General features: G+C 39.4%; 1 protein-coding gene across 4 annotated transcripts in view; it reads right to left on the bottom strand.

Moving 5' to 3' along the window:
* Positions 1–235: 235 nt before the first annotated feature.
* The window catches only part of LOC127447027 (zinc finger E-box-binding homeobox 2-like), a 63,812-nt gene continuing 37,996 nt past the window's right edge, over positions 236–26,051 (bottom strand). For 3 of the 4 annotated variants that reach the window (XM_051708474.1, XM_051708475.1, XM_051708476.1), the window contains exons 3-10: positions 14,760–14,978; positions 11,859–11,927; positions 10,709–10,897; positions 9,392–9,606; positions 7,293–7,401; positions 5,041–6,986; positions 4,568–4,748; positions 236–2,223 (exon numbers count right to left, since the gene is read on the bottom strand). In XM_051708474.1, coding sequence (XP_051564434.1) covers positions 1,625–2,223; positions 4,568–4,748; positions 5,041–6,986; positions 7,293–7,401; positions 9,392–9,606; positions 10,709–10,897; positions 11,859–11,927; positions 14,760–14,978 — 3,527 coding nt within the window. In that variant the 3' untranslated portion in view covers positions 236–1,624. The remainder of the gene's footprint in view (positions 2,224–4,567; positions 4,749–5,040; positions 6,987–7,292; positions 7,402–9,391; positions 9,607–10,708; positions 10,898–11,858; positions 11,928–14,759; positions 14,979–26,051) is intronic. The other variant, XM_051708477.1, reaches the window with a different exon arrangement.

Here is a 26,051-nt window from a genome sequence, read left to right as displayed (position 1 = left end):
ATTGATGTTTGTCAATATAACAGGAGAATTCAGTGACATACAGGCTTTCAAAATTCAGTTGGGCTACATTTATTCGAGCAAGTTCCTTTTCAAGAGAAATTACAAATTAAAAATTAAATTATACTTCAACAGACATTTAAAAAAAAATCCCACAACCACAGCTCGCCACCGCCCCCCCCCTTTATATCTTTAGCTAAAAAAGGGAAAAAGGAAAAAACCAATAAGATGAATAAAGTGGATTTTTTTTCCTTTTAGTCAAAAATACAGTGTTTTCACAATATTGTATCAAAAGTTCTCAAATTGTAGATTCTCCTTCATCAGGTAAGTGTAGTATGAAGAGCAATTCACATCAGTCGCTCCAGATACAATAAATGCTCTCTTTACGTAAAATTTGTTCCACTTGTAAGGATCCTTATTTACTAAAATATATCTATATCAAGGAACTATAATACTGTACACTACAGTATGAAATAAATATAATTAGGAAATATAAAATGAGTCACATAAATAAAATGGTAGTTTAAAATAAAAATGAATTTTGAATTGAACAAAATAAAACAAACCAAGATAATACTGACAGATGACCTTAAAAAATACAGAAAATTGCACAAACAATATGTAAACTAAACAACTGCAGTCTAGATATACTAATACTGATGTAGGTATTTCAAACAACAAGGTGAAATATTTAATTTAATACTAAAGCAGGTGCAAAGAGAACACTAGTTGACTTCGCTTTATACTGTACAAGGATGGCACTTTCAGAAAACACAGGTGAAAGGGTTTGCATATAAGGCTTTTCTCGAACGAAAAAAAAACAGGGGTTCTGGCGAACATTCATACAATGAGCCTTCGTCATCATTACAGTTTCTCACACTTTTCATCCACCCCTGGCCAACTTTAAGACTTTGTATGTTTAAGAATCACATAGGTATTTTTTTAATTTTTTTTTTAGTTAAAATAACTTTATAAAAAGCCATGGTGAAACCCCCAAAATTGTGTGGCTGGTCAGGAAAAGAAAGGTAAAATCCAGGGTATCACAGTAAGTGATAGACGAAATATAACACTGACACACTACTGCGTCTTCAAGCGCAGTATAAGTACATATAGGCAATGTTTTTTTTTAACCTAGAAGATTTTTTTCTTTCTTTTTTTTTTTTTTTTTTTTTTTTTTTTTTTTTTGTATGTTTTATTTTGCCTTTTTTTGTAATACTTTCAGAGTGCAATTTCCAGGCTTGTGCTACAACCACAATGAAATACAAGAGTTATATGGAAATCAGCACCGCACAGCTTTCTGGCTGAAAACTCTGTACATTTTAAAAACCTCTCTCTTTTTTTTTTTTTTTTTTTTTTTTATCCTGACAATCGTTAACACATTTAGTTTTGCATAATATGGATTTCTTCATGATCCGACCTAGTTTATGATGCTTGTTTATGGGACTTCCACTCTTTATATTGACGAGCGCAAGCCTCAGGCACACGCTCAGATAACCAAGACGTGGCAGTGTGGTACAAATGTGAATCTGGCTCAAAGTCCCTCCAAAGAGGTGGAAGAAGGGCGCAATACAAGCTTGAGGGAAAACGAAAACAAAGAATGCAGTAAGCGTAATCCGAAATGCAGTAGTTAATCAGCATCCTCATTCTCGCCGTAAGGATTTATTTTGCTCGCCAATTTCCCCTCTTCTGAGCTCTCGTCCTCTGTCCCTTCCGTTACTTCACACTCTTTCTCTTCTTTTGTTGTCCCATCAGGGCTCTGAGTGTCAAATCTCTGCTTCTCTGTCTCCATCTCCTCTTCCAACCCTGTCTCTTGCCTGTCAGTCACTTTCGGATATACCTCCTCTACCTCTCTGGCCCTGTCCTCAGTTCCATCTCTCAAGATGGTGTTTCCCTGTGTGATGTCCTCGGCCTGGTCCTCTGGATCTGAAAACCCCAGGGGCCCGAGTCCTTGAAGGTAAGCCCGACGCATTAGGAGCTCTGTGGGCTCCAGGGGTCTGCTGTTGTCATGACTATCTTGTTTGGCAGCCTCGCGCTCTTCCGCCTCCCGTTTGCAGTAGGAATATCTGTGGTTCATGTGCTGCGAGTAAGAGCCGGAGTGGGAGAAGCGCTTGCCACATTTGTCACACTGGTAGGGTTTCTCACCCGAGTGTAGGCGTGAGTGCTCGATGAGGTGGTGCTTGTGTTTGAAGGCCTTTTTACAAATCTGACACTGGTGAGGCCGCTTTCCTGCAGACACACAAAAAGAGAGGAACCAACAGGTTAGCACAGCATCCACACCATCTTAGAGCAATAAAAAGCTATTTGAAAAATGTCAAACTCTGTGTGTAGGATGCACAAACTTACATCATATAGTCTGTATTTGAAGACATAGCTCAACTGAAATGAAAATTCTGTCATCATTTACTCACCCTTGTGTTGTTCCAAACCCGTATGGAACACGAAAAGCGATATTAGGCAGTGTTAGCCTCAGACATCATTCACCATCAAAAAGATGCGGTGGAAGTGAATGGTGACTGAGGATGTCAATCTGCCTAACATCTCCTTTTTCTATTCCACAGAAGAAAGAAAGTTTTATAGGTCTGGAACAACATGGAGGTGAGGTAATGATGAGACACTTTCATTTTTGGCTGAACCATTCTTTTAAATGTAATATGTATTTAATGATTGCATTACAATAGGTAAAATATTACAATTTACTGAGACACACATTGTTTCAAGTTACTACACAAAACCCTACTCACGTTTTAATATCATGATGCATTTTTTCAAAAACATTTATCTTTTCCTAAAATTCCTTGGGATATACTAAATTGAAAAATAATTGGTCCTGACTAAAATGCCCTCCATTTTGAGCAACACAACTCCCCACCCCACCCTACCCCCCCAGGTTAATTTTAGATGTTCCCAAAAACCGTGCAGCGAGGTGAGGGGGAAGCCACAATCCTAAGGTGCTATTCTGAGGCAGTCTGTGACTGTTCTGAATGCAGCCAAGAAGATCAGGTGATTATTGAGCCATGCCGCACAAGGTGAAAGCAAAGCAGTCAGCATCACTGAAACAGTTTGATGACATCATGTCTCTAGATTAAAAAATGCTTAGAGAAGACACCAGCATTGTGATGCATGTATCACATACAACAAACAAAACATCTCACCTCCAGCACACCTTTCTCATTTTGAGTTACAATCACAACATCTATAGTGACTCTTAGAAAGAATAAAATGAATTCTAGTCTAATCAGTGAAGTAGGAGGGACTTGCCATTTGGCATTCAGTAATTCCACCAGTAACATACTTGCCATAAAAACCCACACACTCGCCATCGACTCCAAGCACATGAACAGATGTACTATATTCTTGGCCATGAATAGCCCTGGCATGCCTGCAACACCTTCCATAGCAGCCATACTTGAGATGGTCCCCTTCCCCACCTCCCCTCATCAAGTTCAAAAATAAACAAGATGGCAGATTCCTCTCTATGCATTCCAACCGAAGAATGTAAGTGAGGGATGATGCAAATGTGTGAAAGTGAGGAGTCCCCCAGGAGGGGAGGTCACATTGTAGCGTAGAAATGCCACTCACACATCAGGCTTTCATACACCTGGCATACTGTGCCATGTTGGCATGCCAGTAACTAACAGTGTGCCTCCATATTGACTGGTGTTCCAAAAGATCAATTTACAAGCTATGTGAGATTTGTTATTCATTGAACATAATGAGTATAAGTGAGCTTGTGAGTGCATCTGCCATTTAAAGAGGGAAAATAAGTGGCAATTATTTGTGTAATTTTAGCTGGACTTAAAATATCATCTCCCAGAGGGATATTTTATTGCTTCTTTCATAGCTCAGGAGACATAAGGGAATTCTCAGTTATGATTAATTTAAGTATTAAGTATTTTCTCTCAGATGTTTCTCCTAAAATTCCATTGGAGAAATAAAATAGACAACGAGACAATTTTTGACATACTGGAAGAGTATAGAGCTATAAAATTCATGTTCAAAGCATAGCTCTGATAATATGGTTTTGGAAGAATTTAATGATATATTTTTGAGTTCATATTGATATATCTGACGTTTGATTGCAGATTTTGGTGTCTTAAAAAATCTGAGCACAGTTTGAGACTATGTTGAGATCTCTTCAAAATTCAAGATGAAACTCATGTGAGATTACCGGAATCTATTTCTCAGGAGATAAATCGGAGAAACAGGAGACTTACACCAAAGTCTACATTTGGTCTGTATTAAATTTGATTGCTGTCTAGGAGAAACAATGGAGATTTTAAAGAGATCTCATTTATGATTTTTCTTTCCTATGGGTTGTGTCAACTGCTAAATTTAAGATACCTCCCCTTTAGAGCCTGCCAAAAACAAAGAAAATGTTACACTGTTGTCATGGGTTTGAAATGTACAACCAAAACATGGCAATGGACAGAAAACAAAGGTATGAAAAAAATTAAGCAGGAAAGGAAAGAAGAAATAAGAAAAACAAAACAAAAAACAACAATGTGGTATAAGGGATTCTTTGGGGGGATGGGCGAGGGTAAAAAAAAAGAGTTGTCTAAATGTGATATACCTGTGTGCTCATATTTGTGTCTTAGGAGGGAACTGGTCTTCTGGAATGTTTTGTCGCACAAGTCACACACGTACATACCACTTTCAGTCTTCTTAATCTTCTTCCGGGCGAGAAGCGACTCGCTGTCTGTCAGGTCCTCAAGCCCTGACAGATAGTCCCCTGCGCTGTCCAGTAGCTCCCCCTGCGAGACAAACAGATTTTAGACACTTTTCGGACAATCCTAACCTGCCACAAATCCTAATCCTAACCTGCCACCTAGGAGGAGACAGCCTCTGCCCCATGTTTGATCCCAAGTCTGGACAGAGCTTATCTCTGTAACTTGTGTAAGGCCTTTATCACATGAAGATGTCTCAAAAAGTGTGGCATATGGGCTTGATGCATACAGAACACTAAATTGTGCTTTATAAGTAAAGGCCCACTATTACACATTGAGTTAATTTGCTTTATTAAACATACCATAACAATTAATTTACCTGTAAGCCTGGTTTCCGCTGGTATTTCCGACGTTGCTGCATCTCAGCAAAGGTGGCTGCCCCCGCTGCATAAGTATAAGCCATATGTGGTAGGAAGCTCATGGGATCCAACCCTGGGTAAGGTCTGAGTCCTGGGATGCTGGCCTGAGCCGGTGACATGAACGTAGGTGGAGGGAATGCTCCATGAGGGGGAAGCGAGGTGTAAATATGGCCGCCACCGAAGGGGTTTATGCTAAAGATGGGGCTTGAGCTTTTCTCCAGATGATTTTCATTGGACCCATTGAACTCCTTCTTGATGTGGGCCAAGTTTAAAGGTTCTGTTCCCTGTTCATGTGCAGAGGAGTCACTATTGTGGTCAAGAGAAAAACCATTCGGTTTGGGCCTCCGTTCTGCCTTGGAAACTTGTTTTGGTAAAGACAAGTCCAGTGGTTCCCCATGGGCATCCTCTGAGGTGAGGCTGTTAGGGGTGTATGAACTGCTATGAGAGTGTTTGGATGATGACGATGAAAGATTCAAAGGTGAGGGTGTTTCACCTCTCAAGTGGTCCACAGAGTCAAGTGGCTTTTCATTGGTCTGCTTGATGCCTGTAAACTGATGCGGTTTGGACAGCCTGTGTCCTGAATCATCATTGATGATGGCTAGAATCTCTGCTGTTGAGTCGCCATATTGGCCCAGGGAAACTGGTGACCGGTTAAGAGCTGACTCTCGGACCAATCCATGGTTGATCTCTGCACAGTTTCGCTCAGGAGATCTTTTCCTAGACAAGCTATGAGGAGATTGAGCTTTCCATTGCACAAACCAATCCTTCACAAACTGCTGAGGAAGACCCACTGCCATGGAGATCTTCCTCAGTTCCTCAGAGTTTGGCTCAGTGTTCATGGCAAAGTAAGCTTTCAGTACTGACATGTGATCCTTGTAGGGGTTGACCGGGCTGGTGGCATTCCTCTCAGAAATGGATGAGGCCTGATGCTCTGTGCTGAAAAGCCCCCTGCGGCTTGGTGGTACAGTTTCGTTAGGTTTGAGGACAGCCTTGATCTCCTCGTTCATCTTGCAAAGATAACGCTCATGTTGATGCAATGGAATAGGGCCAGAAAACGTCTCCTTGCAATACTGACATGAGTACGGCACATATTGTGCATCCCTCACCTGTACTTTGTCTTCAGATCCAAGATCCATGCTATGGCTGGGTCTTTCTTTCTTGATCTCCACAGCCCGCCTCTTAGAATCTTCCGTTAAACTCTGGAGACATGCTTTGGCTTCATTGACCTTTTCAAGTGTGTAGTCAATGATGGTCTTGGTTGGACTGTTGTGACCAGCACCAAGGAAGCCTTGCTGGGAGGCCAACGCCAGCTTCTGCTCCTCCATCTGGGTGCCTAATTCTTTCATGTATGCTCTGAGCTTAGAGATCTCTTCTGGGTTGCCATCCATTTTCTGTCGGAAAACTGTGTTGTCCACGATCTGAAGAACTTTCTGAACCTCACTCATGTTGTTGCTGAACCCTGGATATCCAAATTGATGAGAATTGAACCCAATACCCAGGTGTTGCAGGGGGTTCTGAGACGAACTGTGCATACCTGGAGGGCTCCCTCCACGGCCACCGCCATTTATAAAGGCTCCTGACCCTCCATATTCTTGCTGAGATGCAATCAAGAGACGGTATTCATTGAAGTCCATGGGCTCAGACTTGATGTCCGAGTGGGCAGATGGGTCTTGGAGACTCATGGACCTGCCGTTCTCCAGTTTGTGACGGAGCTGAGCTAAGGCAGGACTGCCAGGGGAGGATGCGGCAGAGTTTGGTGATGAGCCTGGCTTTGTGTTGACTCCATGGCGTACCCGTCCATTAATAGAGATGAGGCCAATGCACTTCTTGCTACTTATGTGGGAGCTGTAGGAGCCAGAGTGGGAGAAGCGCTTCTTACAGTTGGAGCACTCATATGGCTTCTCACCTACAAACAAAAATAAAAAATCAGAACGCATCAATGCAAAAATTCAGCAATGTTCCTTTATTTTTTTTTGAGACTTAAACTGTTATTTTACTGTTCCACTTGATGAATGAAGGGATTTTAAAATATTTCTGGCATAATTATATAATTATGGTTTTAAATATTCATCATCCACCCTGACTAGCCAAACCACAGTGAATTACCATTAGGCAAATTAGAAACATATGAGATAAGATTAGCTATATATTATATTATGGCTCTTATGTAAGCAGGTTCTCAACTTAGCATTAAATGAAACACTCTGCTTACCGCTGTGTATGCGGAGGTGCTCTTTCAAATGATGTTTGTATTTGAAGGCTTTTCCACACTCTGTGCATTTGAACTTGCGGTTATCTGCCCCTTCGTTTAGCAGTTGTGGCTGTGAAGGAGAGAAATACATTAGATTATAGATTGGCTATAGATCATTTTACACAGGTAGACAGTCACAATAGAGTTGATGATCACTTCTGAAGCTTAAACCATTCATTAATGTTTAATAACATTTAATTTAATAGAACATAGGATGTGCATATAAAATAGTCCAGTTACTTTTGGAACTTCTGTATATTTAGCTTCTATTGTTGGCAACTTTTTGCCTTCTGTGTACCTTTTTCTGTAACTAATTAGTCACATACATTTCAAAAGTTTTGTGTCTAGATTATGTTAGAACAGTGTAGGCTGCAACTGTATTCACCATTCAAAGTTAAACGTAGGTGCTCTTCCTGCATTTGAAATTAAAATGTGGGCCCCAGATGCACAACAAAAACAACAGTATTCACCCTGCACCCCACACACAGACACAAAAGGTCTGTGAAAAATGTGTGGGAATCCACAAGTGCACGTTTAATAGTCGCAATGTAAAATACTATGCAGAAGTTCTTTCTTCCAAAATTCAGTTATACTTGTGTACATTAGCCAGTTTAAGATAGTAACAGTGTATTAGGTTTTCCATATACTGTAAATATATACATACATATTTTTGCAATATGTATGCAAATATATACACTGAACACACCATGACATATAAAACCAAAACTAGCAAGGTGAACTTGGAATTAATGTTCAAAGCCTTTCAGGAAAATACCTCTTGAGAGCAAATAAACAAACACTTAAAGTCATTTAAGGATTAGGATAATCTAGATCACCAGAGGAAAAGCCATCTGGTCATGTTTAAATCAGTCTGGAGAGGTGCACATACAGGTATGTGTGTGTGTGCATGTGAATATGTGTAAGTGTGTATCAGACAGTAAGATAAGAGGTTAAGGCAAGTATTCCACTCAGTTCCTTTTCATTGAGGTTCAAAGTTGAAAGCCTAAATACAGGATATCCTGTTATAATCCAGTCAAACAACTGAGAACTCATTTACCACATCAAACACAGACCTTTTCGTTTTGAAACAAAGAAATATGGGGATTTATTTTCCAAAGAGTTTCATATCACTGCATTGCCAGAGCATGCCCATAGTGAGAACTAACATCAGTTTTCTCTGCATCTTTGGAGTTGACTCCACTCCAACAGCTGATGCGAAAAGTCAGCAGGCCTATAGAACTCAATGTGCTAGCACAGCCCACACATGGCCGGCTGTGGGCGGACACTCAGGGGAGTATGACAGTGCACAGCTGTGGCTGGGGTGTGAAGGATTCAGGTTTTAAGGAGGCTCAATGGTCAATGGTGGATGTGGCGGAGCTAGCAATAGGCTAAAACATGTTCTCCTTTGGCATGTGCTCAAAGGGATAGTTGCCCAAAAATGAAAATGTTGTCATTATTTACTCAGTCTCGGGTTGTTCCAATTCTGCATGCTGTTATTGTTTAATGGAACACAAAACTATAAATGTCCGAGGAATTGTTATGCAGCTACAAGTTCTCAAGCTCAAAAATGGACAAAATTCACTATCGAATGGCCTCAGAGTGAGTCATATGGACCACTGACGTGCACAGAACGGGGGCTACTTTCGTTCACAAATGTAAAGGTGCCCTTTTAAGCGGAAGTGCCTTTAAGAGCGTGGAGGTGCCTTTGAACGTGGAGGTGCCTATGAACTGTCATTGTATGGCAAGAACTGTAAAGATTCCTAAAAAAAAGTTATCCTTTTGTGTTCCAAAAATAAATAAATAATAAATAAATAAATAACAACAACATACATGTTTGGAACGATATGAGTGTGAGTAAATAATGACAGAATTTTCTTTTTTGGATGAACTATTTTTTTAAGCAGTCTCAGACTGTAAGGTGCAGCATCCTTCAGTATAATTTGGTTGTCTGAGAATAAAACTGAAATGTTTGACAGCCATTTCCATTAGTTTAATCCTGAAATACATATTCAAATAAGTAGAAAAAACTGGGGTACTGATTGAGGTTGGCCTTGTCTCACCTGTTCTCTGGTGGGCTTGTGTGTGGCCATATGGCGCTCAAGCTGGGTGCGGTAGGCAAAGGTGTCACTGCACAGGGGACAGGGGAAGCTCTCATCATTTTTCTCATGTCGGTACTTGATGTGCTCCTTTAGGGAGGTCAGCCGCTTGTAGCCCCGGTCACAGTAGGGGCAGGTCAACAGTTGGGCAAAGGCATCTGGCGTCCTTAGTGCCAGGTCTGGGCAAAAGAGAGAGGAGAGGAGTGAACAGAGTGAAGGTGGGGGAGTGAAGAATAAACAGAATATGTGAGACAACAAGTTGAAAATTATATTAGAGTAGGTGTGGCAACAATCTAATAGCTTAAATCACTAAAAATAATGAAAATGATTGACAACAAATGTCATATTCGAACAATGGAGTGTGTACTCTTTTATTGTAAAGGTTCAAATTTAACCTTTTTGTGTACACAGTGTGACAATTTATGTAAAAAAAAAAAAGAAAAAAAAAGAAAATTTGATAAAGGATTTACACAAATTCGTTTTGCTCATGTTTGCTCAAATAATCAAGACACCCCATTTAAAAGACATCATTCTATATATTAACCTTCTATCATTTTATATATGAAATGGTTTGAATCTATATTGTTTTACCATTATATATATATATATTTGAATTTGTCAATTGCCTGAAAAACCCTTGTCCTCTTCATTTGGTAAATCATGTGAATTACATTTACAGTTATGTATCTGTTTATTTTTTACTCATCAAACATTAATGCTCAGAGGAAGAAGAGATTGCTCAAATGTGCATATAGTGGTGTTGAGATGCAGTTGACACCATCTTAGAAAATTAATCTTTTAAGAGAATTTGTCACTGGTGTTATCAACATTGGTGTTACAACCCTTGTTTAATCCATGAAACAAAATAAAATAATAAAATAAAGAACCACATTCAAGTTTCCTTTATGAATACAAATAATGTCAAGATGTTAAAAAATGCTTACCTTAAACTGAACTGAACTGCATTGAACTGTTCAATATTTTGTCAATCGGAAAGTCAAAATTTTTTGAGAATGACCCAGCTTTAATTTGACTTATTTTTGTTTAAATCCTTCAATTTGTGAATTGTTTGAAGGAAAGCATTGGACAAGATATGACATGTAATGCTTTTACACAAAAACAATTTATTTAATCATCAAAATACAGTAGTTGTTAGATGCAGGTTATATTAGAGCCCTACTTTGTAAATTAAACTAATTTAATATATATATATATATATATATATATATATATATATATATATATATATATATATATTAATAAATACTTTAAAATACATACCATTTTCATTTTCATCTTGTCCATTGGTCTCTGGGGTGCCCAGTCTCGTGCCCTCCTCTGGGTCCTCTGGGTAAATTATAACAGTGTCCTGCAGGTACTCTGCAATGCTCTGCCCATGTCCCTCACCATCGTCCAGTTTTCTATTGCCAAAGAAGCTTTCCAGCTCTAAAGTGGCATCAATACCCTTAACTGCACACAGGAAAGGGGGTAAAAAAGCACAAATGAATCTAGAGGTTGATGCTCTGTCACTGCAAGAGACCTAGTAGAACATTAGAACACTGGAAGTATTTATTTAAGCTACAACATAATGGCCACTTCAAAGACGAATAGGAGCCAGCTCAATCACCAAGCACACTTTAAGCATCCTCTTGCATGTTGGAAAAGGCTTTAAACATTTCCAGCATTATGGGTAATTGGGTTATATGGCAATTAGGCATGCTGAGGTAACTGATCTCACTTTGTATTGCTCATTGTACACATAAAATCAGACCCAATAATCTAATTATGGATCATGCATTATGTGTAATTGCACAGAAAAAGATTTTAAATGTGATTTTCGTAAACAATAGGATTTTGGATGTAGTATGGACAATGGCTAAAAAAGACTGACAGGGCAAATTGATAAAAGTGTGAGTTCTAAAAAAGGCAGCTAGATTTAAATACAATAAAAAACAGTCAAAATGATCAGTTATTCCAAATTATACTTTTCTTCAGATCACTGGAACCTTAAGGTAAGCAAATGAAAATCGTATTGTTTCTTTGTTATCAGTTTGAAAGTGCATCTTTGATCTTAAACTCAATTTGGCTGCAGAATGTGATTTGCCATGCACTCCCGCTCAACTTAAAAATGGTTTCTTTCCATCTTCTGTGGACACATATAAAGGAAGAATTATCAGACATGCCTAACTTTGTGCTATGCATATTTGTGCATTTTCCAAATAAGGGGAGCTTAACTTAAAAAAGGCTTGACACTCCTAGTTATCAAGCATTTAATGATAAATCTATTCAAGATTTAAATGTTCCTTCTCTGGTCTTAATTGCTATGAAAATATAACTCTAAAAATGGTTAACTTAATTCTCTTTGACTCAGACAGTCCTTTATTGTGCATCTAGACATAGGCATTTCAAAAATCTCCAGAACCAAACTCACCTGTACCGTTTCCAATTCCATGGAGAGAGATGTCAGGACTCAAGGAGTTGTACTCAGCTTTTCTCTCCTCTGTAAGAATGCCAAGTAGAAGAAAGAAAACACGTTGTTTTACAAAATGCCAATAAACCAAGTAGACTGCACCATAATCTACACCAGAAATGGTTACCATTCACATGCAGTGAAAGTGAATGAAGACTGAGGCTAACATTCTGTCTAACATATTTTATGCTCCACAGAAAAAAGAAAGTCATTAGTGTTTGGAACAACATGAGGGTGAGTAAATGATGAAAGAATTTCATGAATCATGTTTGGGTGAACTATCACTTTAACAGTGGTGCAAGGGATAGCACTTTTGAAATTATTTTTATTTTTTGGGAATATACATTTCTAATTTATGTGCAGAATCCACGTGAGATAAATATGACAATACACAAAAATCACAATGCTAGATAAGAACCTAATGATAGAACATGTCAGGAAGATTTACATTTCAGCAGCTCAGAGAGTGATATGTGTAAAGGGCCACTTCTCTGTAACCATGGCTTAAGAAATCATGGCAAGGTATTTAGGGAGGAGAGGAGGGTGGTCTGAGAGGAGTTTGCTCATATACTGCAGCTATTGTGTTTGTTCCTCCTCCTCCCCCTCATGTGACCTCGTACCGGCAGTCACAAGTATCATAAGCTTCCCCCACAAAAGGAGGAAATACAGCACCTCTAACACCACAATTCAGGCGGAAAACAAGGGTAATCAACACTCCTGACACACACTCACATACACAAGCCTCGCCTGTCTGCCTGCATTAGTACTGTTTAATTTCAAAACTGCCTTCCACTTCCTTCCTCATTATCTAAGTATGACAACTAAGAGAGCTTGTGAAAGTTGTATTATTCTCTCACTTATCACCACATTTAAGGGATGCCTTTCAAAGCAGTGAGTCGAAATCATTCTAGGAGAAACTTCTTGAAGGGATGTTTTGAGCATCAAAAGAAGAAAAAATTTACTAGACTTGGACGCATTTCATTTCACAAAGTTTAAAGTGACAAAGCATTTGCTAATAGGGATCTTGCCTTCGCGAAAACCGTTTCTGGTGAAATCGTCTCCTGCACCTGGAGACAGTGATATATATTCTCCTGAGTTCATGGCATTGTGCTTTCCTTTGAGGTACACTGGCTTAAAACTTCTTTGGCAGGGATAGCGATTAGCAGCATTAGCATAGGAATATTTTAAGGTCATCTGAAGGACTGAATGTCATGTGTGGCACACTGAAAAGTCTGTTTAAGAGAAAGCAGAGCGGAATCAGATATTATTTTAGAGTAAATAAATATACTATGTCTGAATGACAAAGAAATGTAGTTTCCTCGAGAGACAAAATGGCAACTACATTAGAGTCTCAGTTCTGCTTGTGGTAACTGCGTTCCCCGAGGTAATGATGTGATTTTAACCAACACAATACAAGAGAAGTCTTGTCTCTTTTTCGGTGCACAAGTAAATAACGTATACTGTATCTGATGACATGGTCTCATTTCAAATGGGCCAACAGCTAAATATGCATGTACAAATCGGAGTGGGCAAGAGACAGGTAAACCTCCAATGTTGAATGCTCATAACACTTTACATATAGATGTTCCTTTGCATGTAGCAATACAGTTTTAGCAATGCACATGCTACAGACTTGAGCTGTAATGTTCTCAAGCAACCACACTTCACCTAGAAAAAGAGGAAGCACCACACAAGATGATTCATGCAGCTTCTTTTGATATGTCGCATTTACCAGCATATACCACAAGTTTCCAGACTAGTGGACTAATGCTTTCGTGTTCAATCACTAAGACAGAAAATGCTATCTTGCCAAAGGCGTGGCCTTCGAAAAGGAAAGCTCAGATGACATTCATTAATCTAGTGTATCATGGTGTGAACATCAACTAAACAAAACACCATTTAAGTGAATGACACATCCCTGAAGACCCTGTTTAGTTCCAGGACTGTGACACTCTCAAGTTAAGTGACGCATATGGTTTAGTCATTAGCTGAGACTGATTGCTGGGGGTCTGGGTTTTTTAAACGGGCGACTCGCATGAGTTCTCCCTTCACTCTGTATCTGTCAGCCAGGCCCAGGGAATTGTGGGCCTATTATGTATGTAAATGGCCGTTATAATGCAAAAAATTTCATTTAAGGCCTTTAATGAGTCTTCGGCAGGGCAGGCATTTGCTAAATGATAGCTCTGTGATCTTAATTAAGAGAATTTGTCTTTAAAGCCTCACTAGCTTGGGTCTTGTCTGTGAACTTGATCATTTTTGGTTTTGGGTGGATGAGTCATAGGGCAGCCAGAAAAAGGGTGTGGTGACAGTGATGAGGTATTGACGATTAGGTGTAACCTACTTTTTGTGACAAAAATATAGAAAACCTAAAGAGAAAAGTGAGCTTTAGCCATTACATCAAACACGCCAAACAGCTGCTAGGTGTTGACCTATTGCGGTAAATAAAGCCACTCTCTCCTGGTAATTTGAAAATTGCAGATTTGCTTCCAGGTTTGGACAACCTATGAGCTAATGATGTCCATTTAGTAGATCCAGTGGAATTGTCCCTGCAATTTGTTGAAGGAATTTTGGGTCAAACGTATTTGCTAAATGACAAGTAACTAATAATTTTTTATTTATTTTACTTTTGGCCATATATTGTTTCCTCTTTAACATTTAAGAGCTAAATGCTAAATGGAACTTTTCCGTCACTTCTCAGTCATCTCTTGAAAGACCAAAAAAAATAAAATAATAAATGGTCAGAGTTCCTGCTCCAAAAAAATCGAACATTCATAGGAATTTTAACTTCGGCTATGTTTCATATGTTGATACCACCAATATGTCAATCAATTCAATCTTATATTCTTGGCAGCACACTCCTACCTGAGCCATTGAGATCTGTGTGGCGCCAAACGTGGGCTCCTGCCCCATCCTGGCTTTCATTTTCTTCATCGCCCCGGCAGGAGAGCAGAGCATGTGCTACCCGGGGTGAGGCCTCCAGACTTGGCACTCCTGCTGGACTGCCTTCGCCCTCAGAACCCAGCAGTCTGTCCTCCTCATCGGACCCTGAACCGGCATCCACCACGTTTTCATAACTCAGCACTGAGGAGAAAGGAGAGTTATTATTTGGGTTCATCCACATTGCTTACTCTCAAGAGAAATCTTTGAAATCTTTGTGGAAAATGGCCACAATCTTGGCCTGTTACCCAGATTATTTACATTTGCATTAGCACAAGACATCAAAGCCAGGGAAATCTAATTGGCGTTCCGAGATAAATAAAGAAACAATTCATATTTTTGCCAGAAGTCTACCAAAGATGCATGGGTAGAATGCACGTAGCCCTGCAAAAGTGCTCTATTACTTTAAAGCAATTAAAAATAATAATACTTCTGCATTAGAAATACAACAAAAAGGTTACATCCTAAACTGGAGACACTTTACACGGATTGTATACAATAACATTTGTTAATGCAAAAGTTAACATAAACTAACAATAAACAATACATTTGAAGCATTTATTAATTTTGGTTAATGTAAATTTCTACATATAGGGTAGAATGGGGCTAAAGGCCCTCCAGGATAAAAGGCACTTTCAATTTTATTTTCTCTTATAACACTAAAAAGCAACGAAAACTACCACAGCACTTTCTGAAAAACCTGTTTTTCATTATGCACTACAAAATTTTGTTGATCCATGAATTGACTGATCCAATCACAGTGGAGATTCATTTGTTTATATACACTCACTGAGCACTTTATTAGGAACACCTGTAAACCTACTTATTCATTTTATTATCTAATCAGCCAATCATTTGGCAGCAGTGCAATACAAAAACAATCATGCAGATATGGGTCAGGAGCTTCAGTTAATGTTCACATAAACCATCAGAATGGGGAAAAATGTGATCTTGACCGTGGCATGATTTTTATGGCCAGACGAGCTGGTTCGTGTATTTTTGTAACTGCTGATCTCCTGGGATTTTCATGCACAACAGTTTCTAGAGTTTACTCTAATGGTGCAAAAAAAAAAAAAAAAAAAAAAAAACATCCAGTGAGCAGCAGTTCTACAGACGAAAATGCCTTGTTGATGAGAGAGGTCAGCGGAGTATGGCTAGACTGGTTCAGCTGACAGAAAGGATACATAACTCAGATAACCCCTCTGTACAATTGAAGCAAAATAGCATCTAAGAATGCGCAACACGTCGAACCTTGAGGTGGATGGACTTCAACAGCAGAAGACCACATTGGGCATTTTATGAGGACCATAGTTCCTAATAAAGTGCTCAGTGAGTGTAATACTTGAAATGTTATTAAATGCCAAATGATTGAAATGAATAGGAAATGAATGAAAACCTTTTCTAAAGTTGCTATTTTGAATAATATTATCTCAATGTGTTACTCTAAAAAGCATCTTTCTGTCCCAAAGGAATTTGAATAATTTGACAAATGTTGCTCTATAACTATTGCATTTATAAATCTACACTATAACACTATCACCCCAGGGGCCTTTTACCCCAAATGTAGGGTAAAAGGCCCCCTAGCCACATTTTTATCAAAAAAGATTTTCATCAGAACAACCTTCCGATATTTTTTCTTTTCACACTAATTGCTCCATCAGTTTTCAATGAATGTGTTTTTTGAATGTGCCAAGAAATGTGTTTTATCTATCTTGATACACTTTGCGACAAGAAAAAAAAAAAAAAAAAGCACATATTGCTGAAGGGGTGCGTTTAGCCTTCATTTTTAACATTAAGTTGTATATGTCTTTAACAATATTCATTATTAATAAATGCTGTAAAACATGAATGCTCATTGTTAGTTCATGATACATAATACAATAATGCATTTTTAATGTATGGAACCTTTTTGTAAACATTTACTTAAAGGATGTAAATATAATGGGCATCCTCATTAGACCAGAAAACTACTTGATATTAAATAACAACAGAGAAAAACAGACCAAAAAAAAAAAAAATTTGATTTAAAGGGTGAGAGTTGGTAAGAGTATAATGAGGCTACGAAGCTATGAAGCTTACATCATGGGAACAGCAGTTTAAAGTTCAGGTTTATTTGAAGTTCTTTCCTTGCCTAATAGAGCAATCTCCCCAGACTCCCAAGCACCTTATCTTTGAGGCATGCTGCCAAAAGCAGTGAGAACTAGTGGGAAGTTCCTCTAATGGTACGATTGGAAAACCTAATTGCTGATTTCAGGACAATTTTCTTACCCTCATGAACACAGAGTTTTGAAAAAACAACAAACTTTCCCTTCCATCCATGCTCTATTTCCCAGTTTGTTGGCATCAAATGGGCTAAACTGGGCTGTGGAATGCTCTGTTCCCTCCACCATACCTTAACTACCCCTAATCTCTCCCTAGGAGCCCATTCACTTAAAAAAATACCAATGACGTCTTTTTCACAGGTTCCCATGCAAAAAAGGCTGATCGCTTCCCTTTGTCGGCTCTCACCAGAGGACATGAGGATTAGCCACACGTATCTGATCATAATATGATCTTTGTCTTATCAGTGGTGCTGCATTTGCTCCCCCGGACAACTGCGCAACAGGTGCAAATTAAAAGGGGAACCATCTCGGATACAAGGGATGGTCAAAATGCACTGACCCGGGTTGAATACCAAAAAGTGGGGAGAGGTGGTATGGCAGGGTGAGGGGTGTGGGACAAAAAGCTTTCTTACTAAGAGGTGTGACCATCAGGATTATTTAGGAGTGACTTCAGGCTGAGCCCCCCGCCCCCCCTCCACGAATGAAAAAGAGAAGGCAAGAGAGAGAAAGCAAAAGAGAGACATAAAGGGAGTGGTTGAAAGTAAGACATGAGAGGCTCTTTGTGTGGTCCTGTTATACCTTGGACGTAAAGCAACTTTATCTTGCCTATGCTCGTTTTTTTCATAGTTCTCTCCCTCCACTTCTTGTCCTTCTCAATTATTTAACAATTACTTCGTCTTTAAGCCACCAATAACCACGCATTACTTGGTCTCACGATATAACCATGCAGGTACCGTACAAAATGCAGCCCTGAATTTAAAAAGCTGCAGCCAATCATTCCGAGTTTGAATGGTGGGAGTGTTCAGAGGAAAAAGAAAGAAGTGGGAGGACTGGGAAAAGAATCAAGAGGATGAATACAGAGGTCAGGACTGAATATTAATAATAGTGAACTGTTGAGTGCTGTGACTTTAAGCCCACACAAAACACAAAACTCTTTACATCACAGTTTGCCTGCTCTTGCTCCTGGGACAAGGTAACATTTTTCAACAGCATGTGCTAGCCATCCACATTCCAAATGACATAGTTTGAATACTTGAGTGAATGTTTTGGTTTTTTTCATTTACATTGTAGGGAAAGTCAGTGTGGCTTGTTCTGAAAGCGTGTTCTGATTTTCCTATAATTGCATACAGTAGATTCTTGCCCTCTCATGACACAAATAGAAATATAAAATGCTGAGGTTTGAAAACCATCTTAGAAAAGGAAGAAACTTCACAAAGTTATTTTTAAATATTTTACATTGATTTAAAATACAATTCAAAACACTGACCTTACATTTTGCATACGTACTTATAACTTTATTTTGGATCTACAAATCAAACACAATTTTCCGCACGTAGACCTGCCCCCTTTGAAATTCTATTGGCTGCCATTTCAGTGTGTTATTCCGGCAGCTGTCCTGCCATATAATTCCTGCAGTGAACGGCCCATTGTGCTCACCCCAGAGACAAAGAGGCCACCTCTCCGCTCTCTCTCTCTCTCTCTCTCTCTCTCTCTCTCTCTCTCTCTCTGTGTGTGTGTGTGTGTGTGTGTGTGTGTGTGCTGTTTCGTATTCTCAAGCAACCCCACCTATCATTCTGTTAGCTGTCCCTTGAGAATAAGGCATAATGTCTTTCTAGATGGTAAGAAACTCACCCTCACCAAGAACTCATCATGCAGCCAACATTCACAAATGTATGCGGTCAGCAACAGACAAAACCTAAAGCATAGAATGTGTTGGCAAACACAGATTTAATATAATTATGAAAACATGAGTTGACACAATACCTTGTGTTTGTCCAGTTTGGATGACCTAAGCTTATCTTCGCTAACTGGGAGAGGTTTACACATTCCATAGCGTGGAGTTGTGCACACACAAACACACACATGCTCTTCTGAGAAGTTTAGCTGTTTAGACAGGTATGTGTGTGTCCTGTCACAATCTCTTAGCCTCCTCTCATCTCATATGCGGAGTGCATTCCCAGTGCTCAGAGGAAGACTGCAGAGACACCTGTAAACCCAATACCATGTCGTCCGCTGGAGCCATTTCACTGAATACACTGGTATATTGCGGTAGCTGAATCAAAATGTTCGTATTTTAAGACAGGAAAGGCATTTAATGCACCAAACGCTCTATAGTCACATCCATCTTGATTGAACGATACCTCCGGTACCTTGTACACCTGTTTAACATTCCCTTTTCACAGGTAATCCGACTGCTATGCATATTTCCTTTCTTCTCCCTTCCCTTATTCCCCTTTCTGTGTGTTCCCAGCTCACAACGTGGCCGAAACAGAAAGGTAAGTGTGCATTCTGTATCCATAGTAAGAATCAGACAGCCTACCGCAGGACTTTTCCAGGTGCCTCTCTGCCACTGTAATGAAACCCGTCAGATCAGACAGCGGAAAATAACTGCTCTCTTCTCTCTCTCTCTCTCTCTCTCTCTCTCTCTCTCTCTCTCTCTCTCTCTCTCTCTCTCTCTCTCCTGTGCGGTGCGCATCACCTGAGCGAGCAGTGGGGGAGGGGGTGACTAGGTAAGGCTTCAAACGGTTGAAAGGAGGTCGCTGCCTAGTGGCTATAGCCTGGAAATGATCCATGCAAATCAAATCAGGCAGCATCTTTTCATGCGCAAAAAGGATGAGGGAGGGCAAACTTTTACCTGCTTCATGCCTCATTGAAAACACCAGAGAGGTAAAGTACATGCAGAGTCAGCGCCCATATAGAAAAATGTGGAATAACTGGAATGTCAGAGGAATTTCTTCTAAATTGCATAGCCATTGCATCAATCTGAAAGGAAATTAAATTATTTTCACCTGTTGGACTTGAACAGGGCCTCGCTCCTGAAACACAAGCAGAGCGATTTTCTGTGCAAATCATTCATAAAACATTTCATATGTAAACGGTCACATTGAATTCAATGCAACAGTTTAATTTAGAATATATTTATGAACAATTTAGAAAGAAATTCTTTCTGCTTGTGTTTTATAAATGAGGCTTAATAAGTGCCTCATTCATAACAATTAGTTTACCAAAAAAAAAATTATGTACACACCCTCAGGTTGTTTCAAACCTGTATAACTTTCTCTGTCCCAAGAGGAGAAATGTTAAAGAATGTTGACACGTTTTTTTTTTCTTTTTTTTTTTATTTATTTATTTATTTATTTATTTTTTAACAAACAGTGAAAGTGAATGGGGACTGCAGCTGTTAGTCCCTAACATTCTGTCTGAAATCTCCTATTAGTTTCCACAGAAGACAGAAAATCAGACAGGTTTGGAACAACTTGAGGATGTATGTAGAAATGATGACAGAATTTTCATTTTTGGGCAAACGCTTCCTTTAAAGTATCCAATTTTAGGTCCAAAATGGTAACACTTTACAATAAGGTTCCATTTGTTGACATTAGTTAACAACATTAGTTAACATGATCTACCAATAAACCATACTTTTAGAGCATTTTTTAATCATGCTTAATGTTAATTTCATACACTAATAAACTTTTTAAATGAAAAATTGTATATGTTAACATTAGTTAATGCACTATGAACTAACATTAATTAACAATGGCAAATTCAATTTTTATTAACTAACATTAACAAAGATTAATAAATGCTGTAAAAAATATATATTGTTCATTGTCAGTTCATGATACCTAATGTTTTAACTAATGTTAATGAATGGATCCTTGTTGTAAAGTGTTACCCCAATACATTTATTTAAACAACTTTAAGAAGATAAGAATGACATAAATTTGTTTTTAAAATCAATTCAGTAAAAACATGACTAGACATTTGTCAACAATGAATCTGTAACTCCAACACAAGGCTGTTTATGTGTCTCTGTCAGTGAAGGCCTTGAACCTGATAGTGTCTGGATTGGTTCTATTTTTCTTGTGTGGTTAGCTGCAGCTAACGGCTGGTGAAAGTGCTCTTGTTTACAGTGCGTGTGATGGAAGACTGGTGCTGCGGGAACAAAGGGCCCAGGAAGAGAGGGGCCGCTTTTGTGCCACCTCAACCCTCAGTAAAAATTCAGCTATGCGTGAACCATTACTGCAAACCTGGAGAGGGTGTGTGTGTGTGTGTGTTTACTGTGGTGGGCTTTGTTTTCCTTGTATATAAGTATTTCAGTACTTGCCAATATTTGTGAGTGTGAAAGAAGAAGACTGAGTGAGTAAGTGTGTGTGCATGCACTTATCTAGCAAGCACCCATCTGTAAAGAGGTGGCAGTGCTCTACAGATCCTGCCATGAAGCGGCAACAGTAGCCTGGCCCTAATTGAATTAAACTCCCATTTGTCTACTACAGGACCCAAACGCAACAGGCAAGAAGGGGAGAAGGGAAGGAGAGGAAGCCAGAGAGAGAAAGAGAGAGAGAAAGAGATCTCTGAGGCTTGCTCATACCGCCAGACGGCCCACCTTTCCCCCTTTCTCCCCCAAGCAGACCCACCATCTGTGCCCACCCCATGCACATGTTACCCCACTCTCTCGACAACTGTTCTGGGCCTCTACCAGCCTAAGAGTGCCTGTGTGTGCGTGCACGTGTGTGTATGTGCGTGTGTGTTTAAATTTGTAAGGCTGGAGACACACAATGGCTCACTGGGCTACCCTGAGGAGGAGAAAACACAGGAGGAGCAGAGAACACAATATGCTGTGCAAAGGAAAGATAAAGAAGTCAAGCTCTATCTCAGGCAAACTATAAGTCAGACTGCACTCTGGGAGAACAGAACAACCGCAAAAAGCTCAAACTGCCTCAGGGCGAAAGAGCTGAAAAGGGACTGAGCAAATTACGCACACTAACAAAATCTGCAATTTTAGGTTTTCTTTGCCATGCATGTGGTTGTCTTTGTGTCACAATACTCTCGGCAGGTGAGAGCTAAGAAGCGCCAAGCAGATTAATTTGTTGGTCAAGTTTGGAGTCTATAAATTTATTTTGCAAGTTAATATGGGTTAATTAATATGCAAATCTCCCGGCAGATGCTCGGTGGCTCTCAGCATGTGATTGGCCCATCGGTCACTAGCTGTTCAAACAGTTTCTCGAGCAAAACAACACCAGGTTCCCTCTTGGAGAGAAACCAACAAGACAACTTCCCCTTTTCCCCATCCACCCTTCACTTCAGTGTGTTTTTGTTACATAAGCAGTGGTTTTGTCTTTTTTGAGATAGGTAAATACATTCTATTTCTGTAATAAAACATGCAAAGCAACAGCTACAGTTGAAGTCAGAAGTTTACATATGCTTAGGTTGAAGTCATTTAAACTCATTTTTAACCACTCCACAGATTTAATATTAGAAAATTTTAGTTTTGGCAAGTCATTTACTTTGTGCATGACACAAGTAATTTTTCCAACAATTGTTTACAGACAGATTGTTTCACTTTTAATTGACTATATCAGAGTGGTGGTGGTGTAGTGGACCAAAGCACTGAACTGGTAAGCAAAAGGTTGTTGGTTCAATCCCCACAGCCTCCTTGAGCAAGGCACTTAACTCCAGGTTGCTCCAGGGGGATTGTCCCTGTAATAAGGGCACTGTAAGTTGCTTTGGATAAAAGTGTCTGCCAAATGCATAAATGTAAATATCACAATTCCAGTGGGTTAACTGTGCTTTCATGCAACTTGGAAAATTCCAGAAAATGATGTCAAGCCTTTAAACAATTAGCCAATCTTCTGATTGGAGGTGTACTTGTGGATATAATTTAAAGCCTACTTTCAAACTCAGTGCCTCTTTGCTTGACATCATGAGAAAATCAAAAGAAATCAGCCAAGACCTCAGAAAACAATTTTGGACCTCCACAAGTCTTGTTCATCCTTGGGAGCAATTTCCAAACGCCTAGGTACCACGTTCATCTGTAGAAAAAATAGTACTCAAATATATACACCATGGGACCACGCAGCCATCATACTGCTCAGGAAGTAGATGCATTCTGTCTCCTAGAGATGAACGTAGTTTGGTGCGAAAAGTGCAAATCAATCCCAGAACAGCAAAGGACCTTGTGAAGATGCTGGAGGAAACAGGTAGAAAATATATACTTACCAAATACTAACAAAGTGTATGTAAACTTCTGACCCACTGGGAATGTGATGAAAGAAATAAAAGCAGAAAAAAATTATTCTCTCTACTATTATTCTGACGTTTCACATTCTTAAAATAAAGTAGTGATCCTAACTGACCTAAGACAGGGAATGTTTTGTACGATTAAATGTCAGGAATTGTGAAAAACTGAGTTTAAATGCATTTGGCTAAGGTGTATGTAAACTTCTGACTTCAACTATACCAGCCCAGTTCACTTTTGTTTCCCAGAATGTTAGTTTTCCTTGAAGATATACAGTTAATATACACTCACTGAGCACTTCATTTGGTACACTATGGTCCTAATAAAGTGTCTGATGTGGTCTTCTGCTGTTGTAGCCCATCCGCCTCAAGGTTATCTGAGTTACCGTAGCATTTCTGTCAGCTCGAACCAGTATGGACATTCTCTATTGACCTCTCAAATCAACAAGGAATTTCCATCCACAGAACTGCCACTCACTGGCTGTGTCTCGTTTGGAAGGCTGCGTCCTCCGGAAGTCGCATTTGTCAGCCACATACGTCATTGAGGCTGTCTCGTTTCAGAAAAGCTAGTAGGACACTTCGAATGCAGCCTTCGAATGCGAACTTTCACAGGAATTCAGAGGATGCATGAGGTGTATCCTTCGTGGGCACTCATAACCCACAATTCTTTGCTTCAATGGAAATGTCTAAAAAAAAATTACTCCAATTTGCTCGTAAATATGATATTCAAACGCAAGGAATGTTAATTCCCAAGTTGAAGTACCTCAGTAGATGGGTGCAGACTATATAATATGTATAATCATATTAATATATAATTAAAATAAAGTATTAGACTAAAAGTACAACTGTAAAATCAATTTCCTTTTCTCTTTACATCATTATAACTCTCCTAAAATTTACCTCATGCATTCCCTTCCAGAGGGACTTTGTTCCCTTCTCACTCAAAGTGCTCACACTTGTTAAAGAGTGGCGTGCTGTCATATCAACCATGTTACGTTACGTTTCCGTTCATCTCGTTTAAAGAGGCTTGTTTAAAGGAGGACACTTGGTTTACTGCAGCCTTCAAAGGATGTGTCCTACCTAGCATGCAGCCTTCCAAACGAGACACAGCCACTAAATGTTTTTTTGTTTTTGGCACCATTCTGAGTAAATTCAGAAACTCAGACTGTTGTGCATGAAAATCCCAGGAGATAAGCAGTTACAGAAATATTCAAACCAGCCCATCTGGCACCAACAATCATGCCATGGTTGAAATCACTGAGATCACATTTTTTCCCCATTCTGATGGTTGATGTGAACATTAACTGAAGTTCCAGAACCTTATCGGCATGATTTTATGCATTGCACTGCTGCCACATGATTGGCTGATTAGAGAATTGCATGAATAAGTACATGTAAAGGTGTTCTTCAATAAATGCAATATATATCCCACTGCAATGAAAAATAGATTCCAGATTTTGGGTACTTTTTTATTTTTATTTAAGGATGATTTAATGGAACACAATGATCTTTTCTTTAATACCTTTTTACTATCAGACAAAAGGCAAAACTAAAAGGAAACAGCTTGGGTTCAGCTAAGACTCCTCAGTGGCATTGCCAGAGGTGGCTTGTTGGGTTTGTGAAAGCTAACAGGCCCAGATGGAGCAAAAAATAAGACCTCAAAGGGGGGCTTTAAATGAAGGCTCCAGACCAGGAGACAGGTTGCTAATGAAATATTCATGCAAGGAGTGGCCCTATCTATCCATCCATCCTGCCCACAACCTGCCCACATTTCCTTCTTAAGCCCACTGCCATTTTATGGTTCACTTCATTTAAAAAAAAAAAAAAAAAAAGAAGAAGAAGAAAATAAGCAACAACAAAACACTCTTTCATTGGCACCACAAAGATAAACTATCTGTACCTTATCACTACTAACCCTCTGAGAATTTTGCAGTGCATGGCTTGATTTCCATCCGTAATCACAAAACTTCTCCTTTTTGGATGTTCTTCAGTGGGTCTTGGCAAGTGTTCACAGCATATGACTGCTAATTGTGCTTTCACAAGTACTGCCTGCATGGTAAACCATGAGCCTTGTTTTTAACAATCCCTAAAATTTGCTCACACCAATGTGATGAGAGGAAAATGATGTTGCTTGGTTTTGAGTTGGGTGGTAAGTGCTTCAATTACATATAGACAGCTGTACATTTGATGCACAAATAAGAGATAAAGAACAGGAGAACGAGAGAGGTTAAAGGGATGGTTCACCCAAAAATGAAAATTGTCATCATTTACTCACCCTCATGTTGTTCCAAAACCATATGACTTTCTTCCATGGAACACAAAAGAAGATATTATGAAAGCCATATGGTTTGGAACAATTTGAGGGTGAATGAATTAAAGAATTTTCATTTTTGGGTGAACTTTCCCTTTAAGCCATAACAGGTGAGACTGCCATCCCTGCAAATTGCTCTCAGGTCATGCATTGCTGAACCATTTCACCCACTTTTAGCTAAGATGAATGTGATTTCCCACCCCATGTGTCCCTCCATGTACTTGGACATCTAATGTTTGTATATGCCACTCCGGGGGCAAAGATGACTTTGTCAAACCCACACGAACTCTGGATGGGAGCAGTGCACTCCTGTGTAGAGCAGGGCCAAGATCAGCTGGGGTGGTATTAAACATGCACAGTGTTGCCTGTGAACAACTGTCAGTGCATCTGCTCTGCCAGTCTTTCTCCTCTTTCTCTCCATAACTCCCACAGCCCCATCAATAACACTCCACTGCAAACAGCTCCTGGCTACCACTGCAAGCATGTGTGTACATGTGTGTTATGCGCTCTGTGTGCCAAAACACAGGTGAATAATACAGATTATGCCTGCATCCAGTTGTATGTGTC

Source organism: Myxocyprinus asiaticus, chromosome 10 (assembly GCF_019703515.2).
Source record: "Myxocyprinus asiaticus isolate MX2 ecotype Aquarium Trade chromosome 10, UBuf_Myxa_2, whole genome shotgun sequence".
Taxonomy (NCBI): Eukaryota; Metazoa; Chordata; class Actinopteri; order Cypriniformes; family Catostomidae; genus Myxocyprinus; species Myxocyprinus asiaticus.
Note: the sequence above shows the minus strand (reverse complement) of the source record. Positions and strands in the feature narration are given on the sequence as shown.